Here is a 13936-nt window from a genome sequence, read left to right as displayed (position 1 = left end):
GTTAAAGACAGACGGGTGAGAGACAGACAGGTTACAGACAGACAGGTGAGAGACAGATAGGCAGACAGACGGGTGAGAGACAGACAGGCAGACAGACAGGTGAGAGACAGACAGACAGACAGACAGACAGACAGACAGGCAGTCAGGTGAGAGAGACAGACAGACAGGTGAGAGACAGACAGACAGACAGACGGGTGAGAGACAGACAGACAGACAGACAGACAGACAGGTGAGAGACAGACCCGATGTGGTTTGTACGAAGAGAAATCTCCAGTTCTCTGAGCATCTGAGTCGACTCCTGAACTCTTCTTCTGAATTTCTGCAGAGAGAGAGACAGGAGGATCTGAGTAAATGTTGAACTGCCCCTTTAACCTCAGACAGAGAGAGACAGGAAGTGGAACTCCAGCATACCTTGCGTGTGACGGCCGGGTCCAGGAAGCCTCTGAGCTTCTGGATGTAGGTGTGAGGAGGATTCTTCACTTGGAACCGCTCCTGCATCACACACACACACACACACACACACAGCTCAGCTGAAGCCCCGCCCACCTCAGCTGAAGCCCCGCCCACCCCAGCTGAGGCCCCGCCCACTTGACCTGAACTCTGATGACATCACCAACCTGATCACAGATCAGCTCCCACTTCTTCTCGTTGTCATAGGAACGTAGCAAACGCACCTTATCCGGAGGCAGGTTCATGGAGTTCTGAGGAGCAGAGACGGAAACAGTCAACTCAACTCAGCCATGTTATTATGGGATGTCTGGTGTGAACGGCTCTCTGGAGGTCATTCCACAGCAGAGGAAGAATTAGAAGAAGAAGAGGAGGAAGAAGAAAAAGAGGAAGAAGAGGAGACCAGAACATCCAGAACCAGACTCAGGGCGCACTGACACTAGGCAATCGTACCGTGCCCAAGCACGTTTGCCCCCTAAAGTCCGGATTCTGTTGGTAGTGTGAGTGCAAGTGTTCCATGAGCACGGTACACTTTCCTGGCTCGGCACGGTTGGGAGAGGTGTGCTTGGGCACGGTACGCTTGGCCAGGAATGCCCACACGTAATGCGCTGCGGGCTCGTTCTCCACCACGTGTCTGCAACCGCATGTAAACAACAGTCACTTAATGATTACGTCGCGCCGTAAACATCGCTAGTTAACGTCGCTTTGATTAAACTTCAAGATAACCATGACAACCGGTCAAAGCGCCATTCTTTCTGCAGTCAGAGCGCATCCGCCGTGTTGGTATATCAACGTGATGACGTTTGTGTCGGAGGCAACGTGCTTCAGCACGCTTGGGTTCGGGGCAGTGTGAGTGCGGGCCAGCGACAGACAGGGGAGGGGGGGCATTCGGGCTTCAGCACGGCACGGATCAACTGGCCCTAGTGTGAGTGCGCCCTCAGAGTCCAGAACATCGGACCAGATCCATGGGTGCAGATCCATGTCCCCCAATAAAATAACCCTAAATTATTAAAAATTGAACAAATGTATTTTCAGACTTCACATTCTTCACATTTTAGATCCACATCTAAAAAGAAAAGATTGAAATGTTGGAACAAATAATAACTGTGTCCCAGTTCAGCGGCTGCGGCCTTCAGAGGCCGATGATGTCACAGCGTCGCGGCGGCATATAGTGCCGAAGCGGAAGCAGGAAGTAACGGCGCCATGGGTCCTCAATTCGAAAAAAAGTCTCCATACAAATGAACGGGAGTCCAAGTTTTATTTCGTGATCCGTTTGAATGGTGCCATGAGAAAAAAATATGTCCTCTACCTGTTTAAAACATCCCGTTTCATGCCGAGAAACCAGCTGTTTGTTGTAAATAAATAAATAAAATTCCGAAGAGTCCGTAACCAGAAAGACTCCAGGTGGTGTAGGTGACGTCACTACATGGCGCCCTTTCCCGTGTCAGTTGGTGACGTATTTTTTGTGGGACACCAGATTTGTAGTCCACAGAGCGTCGTCACACAAAATACATTCTTCTGTTGCCGTTTTTCGACAAACTGCTGATTTCTCGGCATGAATCGTGATGTTTTAAACAGGTAGAGGACATATTTTTTTCTCATGGCACAATTCAAACGGATCACAAAATAAAACTTGGACTCCCGTTCATTTGTATGGAGACTTTTTTCGAATTGAGGACCCATGGCGCCGTTACTTCCTGCTTCCGCTTCGGCACTCTATTTGAAGGCCGATGGTGTCACAGCGCCGCGACTAGGCCGGTCCCAATTCAATTTAATTCAAAGGCTCCTCCAAATGCAGCCTTCCTTCCTTCCTCTGCCAGTTCTAGGAGGACGCACTGCACGATCCCTCGTGGCCTCCCGTATCCCAAGATTTTTTGCGCGCTGTTGTTGTTATTAGCAACGTAGCATGCTATCAAACGAACGGGAGCGTACCTATGTTCCCCGGGTCCTATGTTCCCCGGGTTCTATGGTCCCCTATAGGGGAATATAGGACCCACTTTTTGAAAAAGGGTCCTATGTTCCCCGTTTTCCCCAAAAAGGGTCCTATGTTCCCCGGTCGCAATACATACTGGGGAACATAGGACCCTTTTTCAACATAGGACCCTTTTTCATGTTCCCCGGTCTGAACACAGAGGGGAAAATAGGACCCTTTTGGGGAAAAGCGGGGAACATAGGACCCTTTTTTAGAAAAGGGGTTCTATGTTCCCCGGTCTCATACAAAGTGGGGAACATAGGACCCGGGGAACATAGGGATGATCCCCAAATGAATCATTAGCGGCTCGGGAGCGTACCTATGTTCCCCGGGTTCTATGTTCCCCCATAGGGGAATATAGGACCCTCTTTTTGAAAATGGGTCCTATGTTCCCCGTTTTTCCCAAAAAGGGTCCTATGTTCCCCGGTCGCAATACATACCGGTAACAGTGGGGAACATAGGACCCTTTTTCAGAAAAAGGGTCCTATGTTCCCCGCTGTTGCTGGTCGATGGACTCTCTCTACTTATCTGGACTCTCTATCTATCTGGCCTGTCTAGCCTCTACCTGGTCTTTTTACTAAACTTAACCAACTCCTTTCTTCATTGCCTAAACCCAACCAATGGGACAATTCTACTTCTCACTCAAAGTCACAACTCAACTTCTCACTCAAAAATAGGCAAAAATCTGCAAAGTCACAACAGGTATGGGTACAAAAATTGCATGTTCCCTGGGTCCTTTTGAAGAAAAGCGGGGAACATAGGACCCTTTTTCTAAAAAAAAGGGTTCTGGACACAGTGGGGAACATAGGACCCTTTTGGGGAAAAGCGGTCCCATACAAAGTGGGGAACATAGGACCTGGGGAACATAGGGATGACCCCAGCGGCTCTCCGCCGTATCCCCGCTCTGCTCCGCTGGCGCCACCGGTGAGGAGTGGAGGAACGGAAGAGCCGTTGCAAGCGCCACTTTCAAATGTTTAACGTTAGGACGTCGTTTACATTCGGACGCAATCAGGACAGACCGTCTCATTTACCGACGGTCGACGCAGCCTCTGAAGACGGGTTAGGCTGCATCCTCCGAAAGGCTGCAGCCGCTGAACTGAGACACGGCGAATGTTTGACAAATAGATTTCTGACTGCATATTCATCTCTGGTCACATCTGACATCATCATCATCCTGTAAGAGAAACTCTGTCCCTGAACACCACGCTCCTCCACTACCACGTCTCTGGACATCAGCAGCTTTAGAGAAACGACTCGTAGGGATTCATATTTTGATATTCATCCATATCAATTAATCATGCATAAAGTAGTTCCATACACTGGGAGAAAAGGAAGATGGTGGGAAGAATTAGGGATCTGGGATCTGGGATCTGGGAAGGTCGGAGGGAGGCGAGAGATAAGAACATGAGTAGAAATTACAAACCTGAAACCATGAGAATTATGATTAATAATATAACAGTTAAATAAGCAGCGATTTAGGACAAATGAAGAAGACAGACCGAGTCCACATGAGTCCACATCAGACTGAGTCCACCTCAGACCAGAACCTCAGACCAAAACATCCTATAGATTCATTTGTTCATGTTTCAGTGCAGTCAGTTGTGTATCTGTGTGTGTGTCTGTATGTGATCAGTGTGTGTCTGTGTGTGTATCTCTGTGTGTTCAATGTGTGTGTGTGTGTGTGTCCTCACCAGTGCGATGGAGAACCTCTCCTCCAGCTCGGCGGCGTCCGGCATCGGGAGTCGAACCGGCGCCGCTCTGGACCGGATGACGGCGAGCTGCGTCTCCATGCTCTCTGCGTTGCCCATCACACACACACACACACACACACACACACACTGAGCTAACACACACTCAGCTAGCGGAGCGAACACACCCACTACAACAACACACTCAGACACACGGCGGCGGCGGCGGCGGCTGGAACATGTGGTCGGCCATGACGGGGCGAGAGACGGGCGGTCGAGCTGCAGCAGGCCTCTCTCTCTCTCTCTCTCTCTCTGTCAGTCTCTTTGTCTCTCGTCCGTTCTGCCTCCGTTGCTGAGGAAGAGGAAGAAGATGCTGAAGACGAAGATGCTGAAGATGAAGATGCTGAAGATGAAGATGCTGCTGCTCCAGATGAAGCTTCGCTCTGCGACGCGTGTGTGTGTGTGTAGATGTGTGTGTGTGTGTCAGTGTGTGTGAGTCGGTGTGTGTGTTGATGTGAGATGTGTGTGTGTGAGCGGTGTTAATCCTCCCCTCTCTCTCTCTCTCTCTCTCTCTCCTCCCCCACATGAAGAAAGAACGAGACTCGTTCGCCCTCTTTGTCTCTGTCGCTCTCTCTCTCTCTCTCCCAGCTGCAGTCTTTGTCTACCTCGCTCGCCCCTCCCTCCTCCTCTCTCTCTCTCTGCTCCTCAGACAATGAACCTTCTGCTGCCGCTGGCCCCTCCCCCCCCCACCGCCCCTACACACACACACACACACACACACACACACTGAGGGGGCGGAGCCATGAGGCCACTGACTGTCACATCGTCTCTGTTAATGACAATTATCATAATAACAATAATAATATTGGTAATAATAATGATGATGATGATGATGATGATAATAATAATAATGATGATAATATTGATAATGTGACATTATGAAGGGAAACGAACATGATTGGATCAATGATCAATAAGAATATCAATGATCAATATCACTCTGTTTAATCAGTTTACAACCCTTTGATTTTATTCATTAATTTCTAAAAGTTGCTCAGTAACAGATTGAAAACATGAAGCGGCTGTTAGTGTTTTATTATTATTATTATTATTATTATTATTATTATTATTATTATTATTATTATTATTATTATCATTTATTATTATCATTCTTCTTATTATTATCATTATTATTATTATTATTATCATTTATTATTATCATTCTTCTTATTATTATCATTATCATTATCATTATTATTATTGACATTATCATTATCATTATCATTATTATTATTATTATTATTATGGCCACGGGGCTTCACACCGAGCTCTTTGGTCAGTAACTATTATTATTATTGCTAACCCTAACCGTATTATTACTTATTTCCTTTTTTTTTCATCTTCCAGACTAATTTTGATTCGCTGCTGATGTCTGTGAAATGCTCCTTTAACTCTACTGCAGCTTTAAACTGAGTTTCAGCTCCGAGTCTCTGCAGCGCGCATCACCCCCCCCCCCCCCCCCCCAACCCCATCCTAACCCCCCCATTCCTTCAGTCTGCGTCACGGAGACAGAGACTGAGACAGAGACTGAGACAGAGACTGAGACAGAGACAGGTGGAGACGGAGACAGAGACAGAGACAGACAGGTGGAGACGGACGCTGCTGCAGTTGCTCGTCTCTGTTTCTCTAAATGATGATTTTTTTTTTTACTTTAATGATTTGACGCTGTAGCGCAAGGACACACACACACACGCTCTTCCTCCTCCTCCTCCTCCTCCTCCTGCGCTGCAGCAGAGAGGCTCGCGCCGCTCGGTCCGGTTGTCGTCATGGGAACGGTGCTGTCTCTGTCTCCGGGCTCGCGGAAAGCGGCGGCTCGTGGGCCGGAGCTGGCGGTGCAGAAGCCGGTGGAGGCTGGCGAGGAGGAGGAGGAGGAGGAAGGCTTAGCGTCAGAGCAGAAGCAGAAGAAGAAGAAGAGACGCCACCCGGTGCTGCTGCACGCGCTCCGCTGGAAGAAACGTCTGGTGGCGGCGCGCGCCAAGAGGAAGGGCGGGAAGAAGGTGAAGCCTGTTCCCGAGTCCGAGTCCGGGCCGGCGCAGCGGGACAAGGAGAACGACGACGGCTGCCACCGACCCAACGGTAACCCTAGCAACGGCCGCCACCAACCGAACCCCAACCCGAAGACTGGACAGAGACACGGACCGATCCCCGTTCCCGTCCCCACCGTCCCGGAGCGTCCGGAGCGTCCGGAGCGACTCGACACGGTTCTGTCGCCGCGGAGAGTCGTGGTGCAGGTCGGTCACTCAGCAGCACATATATATAATCAGTCTATACATATACATATATATACATGTACATATATGTATATGTATATACTGTATATATATAGGGTTAGTCGTGGTGCAGGTCGGCTTTCAGCAGCCGCATCGAGCTCCGATGGGTTCCGATCGATTAGAGACAAGGAATCAATGATCCATATAGACTCATTATATGTATATATACTGTATATATATACATATATATATATATAGTATATATATATACTATTTATATAGAGACTGATTGGATGTTTATTGGACACGTGATCAGTTTGATCCAAAATCAAACATAAAGAAACAGAAATTATTTTCCCTCCAGAAGAAACTGAAGTTCAGAGATCAAACTGTCCCACAGTGTCCACATGTCCTTGTCTCCTCATCCTTGTCTCCTCGTCTCTATGTCCTCATCTCCTTGTCTCCTCATCTCTATGTCCTTGTCCCCTCATGTCCTCGTCTCCTTGTCTCCTCGTCTCCTCGTCTCCTTGTCCCTGTGTCTTCATCTCCTTGTTTATGTTTCCTGATCCTTGTCTCCTTGTCTGTCTCTTCATCCTCGTCTCCTTATTTGTGTCACCTCATCCTTGTCTCCTTGTCTCTGTGTGTCCTTCTCATGGCAAGGCAAGGCAATTTTATTTGTATAGCCCGTTTTTACAAACAGTTTGTCTCAAAGGGCTTTACATGGCATCGTAACAACATCCTCTGTCCTTAGACCCTCACATCGACTGAGGAAAAACTCCATGGAAAACCCTTTTAACAGGGAAAACCAGGAGAAACCTCAGGGTGAGCAACAGAGGAGGGATCCCTCACCCAGGACGGACAGACGTGCAATAGATGTTGTTACAGACAAGAAAACAGTTTATGTCACAGAATGTGCGAAATATGGAAATGTTAGCAGGAGTTGATGAAGGCAGCCTCTGGTGAGGGGGGGGGGACAGGGAGAGCTGGCCAGCTTAATGGGGAGGACTGGATGGCAGACTGGTCCATGGGAAGGGAGGGGAGGCCGGTCTAACAGCAGGGGAAAGGGTGGGAAGGGGGGGGGGGGGGGGGGCGATGCAGGCGGCGGCTGGTGCAGAGAGATGGAGCTCCGGTGGATCTGTGGAAACACAGAGAGAGTGCGAGACACCAAGGCCAAACTACAAAGTACAACAGAAAATGACAGTTCAAAAATATACTGAGGAGAGGAGAGGAGAGGAGGGAGAGGAGATGTGGGGAGAGGAGTGGAGAGGAGAGGAGAGGAGAGGAGAGGAGAGGAGAGGAGAGGAGAGGAGAGGAGAGGAGAGGAGAGGAGAGGAGAGGAGGAGAAAGGAGAGGGCTCTGTGTAACCAGATGTGTCCCCAGCAGTCTAAGCCTATAGCAGCGGATGGAGAGAGCTGGTTCCACAGTAAAGGAGCCCGGTAACTGAAGGCTCTACCTCCCAGTCTGTTTTTAGAGATACTGGGAGTCACTAACAGACCTGTCCGTCCTGGGTGAGGGATCCCTTCTCTGTTGCTCACCCTGAGGTTTCTCCGATTTTTCCCTGTTAAAAGGGTTTCCATGGAGTTTTTCCTCAGTCGATGTGAGGGTCTAGGATGTTGTTACGATGCCATGTAAAGCCCTTTGAGACAAACTGTTTGTAAAAACGGGCTATACAAATAAAATTGCCTTGCCTTGCCTGCATTCTGGGAGCGGAGTGCTCTGGTAGGACAGTAAGGAATGATTAGTTCTTTCAGATAGGATGGAGCTTTATGATTAAGAGCCTTATAAGTCAGCAGAAGGAAGCCAGTGGAGAGAAGCTAAAGTGGGAGAGATGTGCTCTCTCTTCCTAACTCCTGTCAAAACCCTCGCTGCGGCATTCTGGACCAGCTGGAGACTCTTTAGAGAGTTTTTCGGACATCCTGACAGGAGAGAGTTGCAGTAGTCTAGCCTAGAAGTGATAAATGCATGCACTAGTTTCTCAGCATCACTCTGGGAGAGGATATTCCTCTTAATGATACTGCGTAGATGGAAGAAGGCGGTCCTACTCATGTGTTTTATGTGGGAGCTGAAGGAAAGGTCCTGGTCAAAAATGACTCCAAGGTTCCTCGCAGTTGTTAGAGGACATCCAGGATCTAATGTCTTTCAGACAGTCTTGCAGATTGATGAGGCGGCTTCTGTCATCTGGCTCCATGGACAAGTAGAGTTGCGTATCATCCGCATAACAGTGAAAATTGATTGAGTGCTTCCGGATGATGTCACCTAATGGGAGCATGTAAAGAATGAAGAGGATTGGCCCTAAGACTGAACCCTGTGGTACACCATACGTAACTCTGCTGTACTCTGAGTGGTCGTTATTATCATTTACAAATTGAAACCTGTCAGATAAGTATGACTTAAACCAGGTCCTTTAATCCCAATTTCATGATCCAGTCTCTGCAGCAGGATGCTGTGGTCGATGTTGTCGAATGCAGCACTAAGGTCCAAAAGTACAAGTACAGAGACGAGACCTCTGTCTGAAGCTATAAGAAGATCATTAGAGACTTTGACAAGTGATGTTTGAGTGCTATGGTGTTCTCTGAATCCAGATTGGAAAGCTTCAAAGAGCTCGTTGCTGTGCTGATGTTCATGTAGCTGCTCCAGGACAACCTTCTCGAGGATCTTGGAGATGTAAGGAAGGTTGGATATAGGCCTATAGTTGGCTAGGACGTCTGGGTCAAGAGAAGGTTTTTTAAGGGTTAATGACAGCCACCTTGAAGGCCTGTGGCACGTAGCCTGTGACTAGGGAAAGATTGATTTGGTTCAGAAAAGAAATGTTAATTAAGGGGAAGACATCCTTAAGTAGTCTTGTCGGGACTGTGGAATTGTGGAAGAAGTAATTGCAGAAGTTAAGTCCGACAGGTCGATGGGAGAGAAGCTGTCCAAGTGTGTACCAAGTCTGGGAGGTGCTTCTGTGGTTACCGTAATCTGTGCTCCATTACTGGCAATCTTCGTTCTAATATTAACAATCTTTTCGGTTGGAGGGATGGATGGCTCAACGACACTATGGTTCTTGGTCAGCCTGGCCACAGTGTTGAAGAGGAACCTGGGGTTGTTCTTATTCTTTTCTATTAAAGATGAATAGTAATTCTGGTCTTCTGTTTCAAAGCTCATCTCCTTCTGTCCTTGTCTCCTTGTCTGTCCCCTTGCAGGCGTCCACAGGCGAGCTCCTTCGATGTCTCTCTGACTTCCTGTGTCGTCGCTGTGTGAAGGTGAAGGAGCTGTCGTCCAATCAGATCGTCCTGTGGTTCAGAAACGTCGACCGAGCTCTGCTGGTCCAAGGCTGGCAGGTACTGGAGTAGTACTACTGTAGTACTGGAGTAGTACTGTAGTAGTAGTAGTAGTAGTAGTGTTTATGTAGTACTAGTACTAGTAGTATCTCTGTCTCTCCCTAGGACCAGTGCTTCCTGAGCCCGGCCAGCCTGGTCTTCGTCTACCTGCTGTGTCGAGAGGCCGTGGACGAGGACACGTGTTCGGAGGCGGAGCTCCACGCCGTCTTCCTCACCTGTCTCTACCTGGCCTACTCGTATCTAGGCAACGAGATCTCCTACCCGCTCAAGCCGTTCCTGGTGGAGTCCAGCCGCGATGCATTCTGGGAGCGAGCGCTGGAGCTGATCGAGCGCCTGAGCGATGACATGCTGCGGATCAACGCCGACCCGCACTTCTTCACGGAAGTCTTTCAGGATCTGAAGAACCAGGGGGGGGCGAGGGAGAGACAGAGGGAGAGAGAGAGGGAGGAGGAGGAGAAGAGAAAAGAGAAGGAGAAGGAGAAGGAGGAGAAGAGAAAAGAGAAGGAGAAGGAGGAGGAGGACAAAGAGAACGATGAAGGAAACAGGATTGTTGATCTGGATCGTTAAGAGAGAGAGAGGATCTCAGTGTTTGTCAATGAGACTCGCCCGGCGGCCGTCGACCTCCGAGGTCTGAATGTAAACTGGCTGCCCCGTTACCGTGGTGACCGAGACTCTGGCTGCCCCGTTACCGTGGTGACCGAGACTCTGGACCTCCGACACTCGCTCACTTTAACTGCATGCTGTCAATCAAAACCAACGTCATCTTCTGATTGTACCATTGTGGATGTAGACAAGTTACCATGGCAACCTTATATCCAATCTCCAGCCTTATTTTGTGTCAACACGTTGGTGAGAGCTTCATGACATCATCAACACCTGGAGACGTCCAACAGTCTCCTCTGGGGTTGGGCTCCGAGAACCAGATGGAACCGGTTCCATCAGAACCGTTGATGAGTTTTAATCTGGTTCACTGGCGCCGAGCGCCGGTAAAACAAGGAAGAAGAAGTTAAGATCCGCCCACAACCCGCAGCGTGCGACCAGTCAAACACCAACGCAGATAGAATTCCTTTCTCTTTTTCCTGCGCGTGTCAAAGCGTGTTTCCTGCAGAGCGGCGTCTGTTCTCAGAACGACGGTGGAATAAATGTAAATAAACAGAATAAACGGAGCTTCAATCAGAGGACGTTGTTGTTTCCGTCAGGAACCGGAGCCCAACCCTCGTCTCCTCGTCTCCTCCTGGTGGACGTCTCCTCTGCTCTACAAAGGCAAAGTGCAGTATCTGGAAAAATGCCAAACTGAGAAAAACAGCTTTTTGTGTTTTTCTTTAGCTGCGTTTCCATCACAGATTTTCGCAAAATAAAAGCGATATTTCTGAAACTTCGAAAAAGTGCAATTGCTATTTGCGGGTGTTTCCATTGAAAGGTGTTTTGCGAATGAGCCGTAATGCGTCTTGCGTTTCTATGGTGATAGCACAGTGATCTCAGCTGCCTACAGCTGTTGCTGTTATTGTTTTTAACAAAGACGAAAACAGCGCTTGATCGCTGAAAGGCAAAGCCCGTGTGGCGCTGGCAGCGGCCACAAATAAGGGCACACTCACACGGGCCAGTTGTTCCGTACCGCTCTGAAGCCCGAATGCCCCCCCTCCTCTGTCCCCCGCTGGCCCGCACTCACACCACCTCCAACCCAAGCTGCTCAAGCACGGTTGCCTCCGACACATACGTTGATATAGAGGGATTATTTGTTTACCAACACGGCGGATGTGCGCTTTAACCTGACTGCAGAAAGACCGGAGCCTTTTAAACACCAGCGGTGATGAGGTGGTTGTGTCCACACACCCGTACTGGTTTATGTGACTAGAGGGGACATTTCGGCGCAGGAGGGAGTGGAGCGTGGATGTGAGCCAATCTCCTTCAACCATGCACGGAAAAGGGGAATAATAGGAAAGGTTTTTCTGATTTATTGAGAAACAATGTCCAGGTCAGCAATGCATGACAAAAAACATGTGGTACATTCGTCCCCTCCAGTCACATAAAGCTGTGGACACACACAACTCCGGTGACGCCGGTGACGTGTAGAAAAGCGAAAAAAGTGTTTCCATTACACTTTTGCGATACACGTTTGTATCGATACGTCTCAAAAACCACCTCATGAAAACTTTTTAGCGATATTTGAGAATTTTTTCGAAATGTAGGTGTTTCCATTACCAGTTTTTAATTTCAATATTTGGGTATGGAAACGCACCTATTGTCAGGTTTAAGCATCAAATTATGAATAACTACCAAGTCTATAATTGATTAGATAAAGGTGGACTGAATTAAATGTATTTTGTAGTTTGTCTTTCTGACCAATTTTGACCGTTTTATGGCAGGTACGGCACTTTGCCTTGGTTTTGGTGCAGATACGGCACTTTGCCTTGGTTTTACTCCAATGGAATCATAGAGTAAATTATGGGATGTAGGGAGTACCGTTACTCTTTGCAGATACTGCACTTTGCCTTGGTTTCACATTCACAGAGCTTTTTTGGATGGACAGCTAAATAAAAAGCCTGATAACTCTGGAAATTTTAGCAGTACTAATATCAAATTCTACCAGATTGAAGAGAATATGCCACACTTTTGATTGGTCAAAAGAAAAAAGAAAAAAAGGAGATACTGCACTTTGCCTTTGTAGGGCATCCCTCCTCCTGGTGGACGTTCATGAAAACACATCCAGTTCCTTCACTGATTGATATTTACTCTGATTCTCATTCTGGTTGATTGTTGCTGATGAGACGGTCGTTCACTTCCTGTGACGGAGGTCAGAGATGAGACGGTGAGGGAAATCAATCATGTGATCAATAATATTTTTGATCAGTGAGTGGAAGCAGCAGCCATAATGGCGGACAGACCCGAACCTGTTGAATGTAAAAACCAGGTTGAATGATTTGTGTCAACTGTTTTGATCTGGAAATCAAATCACAAAGTAAACGGATCCAGAACCGGAGTCTGTCGCCCTGGTTCTGTTTGGCTCTGTTATGTTCTGTTCTGTTTTATTCTATTCTGCCCCGGTTCTGTTTTATTCTGTTCTGTTCCGCCGCAGTTTGTTTGTCGAGGTTAAATCGGCGTCTGAGTGTTTGGACCATCACAATATTAAAATGTAGAATCTGAGATATTTAGTGAGAACTGCTTTTAAAAGGGTCAGAGGTCAGAGGTCGGGGTTGTGATTGGCTGATGATGAACCTGTTTCTTCTCTCGTGACCAAAGGAAATAAAACTGGCTAAAGGTCAAAGGTCACGGCCCAGGGTTCATGATGTCATCGTCAGCATGAGTCACTGAGTCGAGGTGGTTTCATAAGTTATTTAATAAAACACTGAAGAAGTTTGAACTATGACATGGAAATGTACAGATGTGTTACAGCAGGTGTGTGTGTGTGTGTGTGTGTGTGTGTGTGTGTGTGTGTGTGTGTGTGTGTGTGTGTGTGTGTGTGTGTGTGTGTGTGTGTGTGTGTGTGTGTGTGTCACTGCAGTGAGTCATCTCTGCTCTGGTTTTGTGAATCGTGGACACACTGGTCACATGATGCAGATCCACTCGCTGCTGATTGGTCTGAATTTGCTGCAGAGAGAAGAGAGACGGAGGAAGAGGAGGAGGAGGTGTTTCACAGAGACGAAGGTGAAGAGGAAGAACTCAGAGTGAAAACAAAGATGCAGAGATGAAATGTGTTTGTCTCATGCAGGACTTGAACTTGTCCAACAGGAAGTGACATCATCAAACAACCTCAGAGGTTTTTAAACTGTAGCACTCAGTCACAGCAAGTTTCACTTTTATAATCGTAATTATTATAATTAGCTAATGAGCACCATGTTAAATGAGGTGAGACTTCAAATGATCGCAGGTTTGATCTCTGTATTGAGCTGAAACTGCTGTTAACCAAACACCAGAACACACATGTTAAGTGGAATAATATTTGTTTTTAAGTTGAACTCTAATGTCATCTAATAAAAATAATTTCATTATGATTTTTGATCTACTACTTTTATTTTGTTTGTGACGCATTTCCAGTTCAGAAAAGCCCGGGAGTTGGTTGGTTTGAATTCATTGGTTGATTTATGTGTTTGTCAAGTCCTGGTCTATTTCTATTGCTCGAATCAAACAGCAGTGACTTCCCATTGGTTAGAGAGAATAAGCTCCGCCCCCTTACAGGTGAAAGTCGTCAGAGAAGCGCGCTGCAGAGACACACATCAAAGTGATGGAAGTGTGTGA

At 47.6% G+C, this 13936-nt stretch overlaps 2 protein-coding genes across 2 annotated transcripts in view; one reads left to right on the top strand and one right to left on the bottom strand.

Moving 5' to 3' along the window:
- Positions 1-5093, bottom strand: part of fmnl2b (formin-like 2b) — a 20483-nt gene extending 15390 nt beyond the window's left edge. The window contains 4 exon segments of the mRNA XM_083992035.1: positions 243-319; positions 412-492; positions 618-701; positions 4111-5093. Coding sequence (XP_083848161.1) covers positions 243-319; positions 412-492; positions 618-701; positions 4111-4227 — 359 coding nt within the window. The 5' untranslated portion in view covers positions 4228-5093.
- A 333-nt stretch (positions 5094-5426) lies between these two features.
- On the top strand, positions 5427-13692 carry LOC311000857 (cyclin-dependent kinase 5 activator 1-like). Its single transcript, XM_083991719.1, has 3 exons — positions 5427-6398; positions 9563-9700; positions 9806-13692. Exons 1-3 carry the CDS (start codon positions 5934-5936, stop codon positions 10265-10267), a joined length of 1065 nt encoding a protein of 354 aa, XP_083847845.1. The 5' UTR covers positions 5427-5933; the 3' UTR covers positions 10268-13692.
- The last annotated feature ends 244 nt before the right edge of the window (positions 13693-13936 follow it).

This window comes from Trachurus trachurus (assembly GCF_905171665.1).
Source record: "Trachurus trachurus genome assembly, chromosome: 2".
Classification (NCBI taxonomy): Eukaryota; Metazoa; Chordata; class Actinopteri; order Carangiformes; family Carangidae; genus Trachurus; species Trachurus trachurus.
Note: the sequence above shows the minus strand (reverse complement) of the source record. Positions and strands in the feature narration are given on the sequence as shown.

Bases quoted from the DNA above. Each gene is read 5' to 3' on its own strand.
- LOC311000857 (XM_083991719.1), top strand. From the start codon at position 5,934: ATGGGAACGGTGCTGTCTCTGTCTCCGGGCTCGCGGAAAGCGGCGGCT. The intron at 6,399-9,562 runs GTCGGTCACTCA...GTCCCCTTGCAG, and splicing joins CGCGGAGAGTCGTGGTGCAG to GCGTCCACAGGCGAGCTCCT. The intron at 9,701-9,805 runs GTACTGGAGTAG...GTCTCTCCCTAG, and splicing joins TGCTGGTCCAAGGCTGGCAG to GACCAGTGCTTCCTGAGCCC.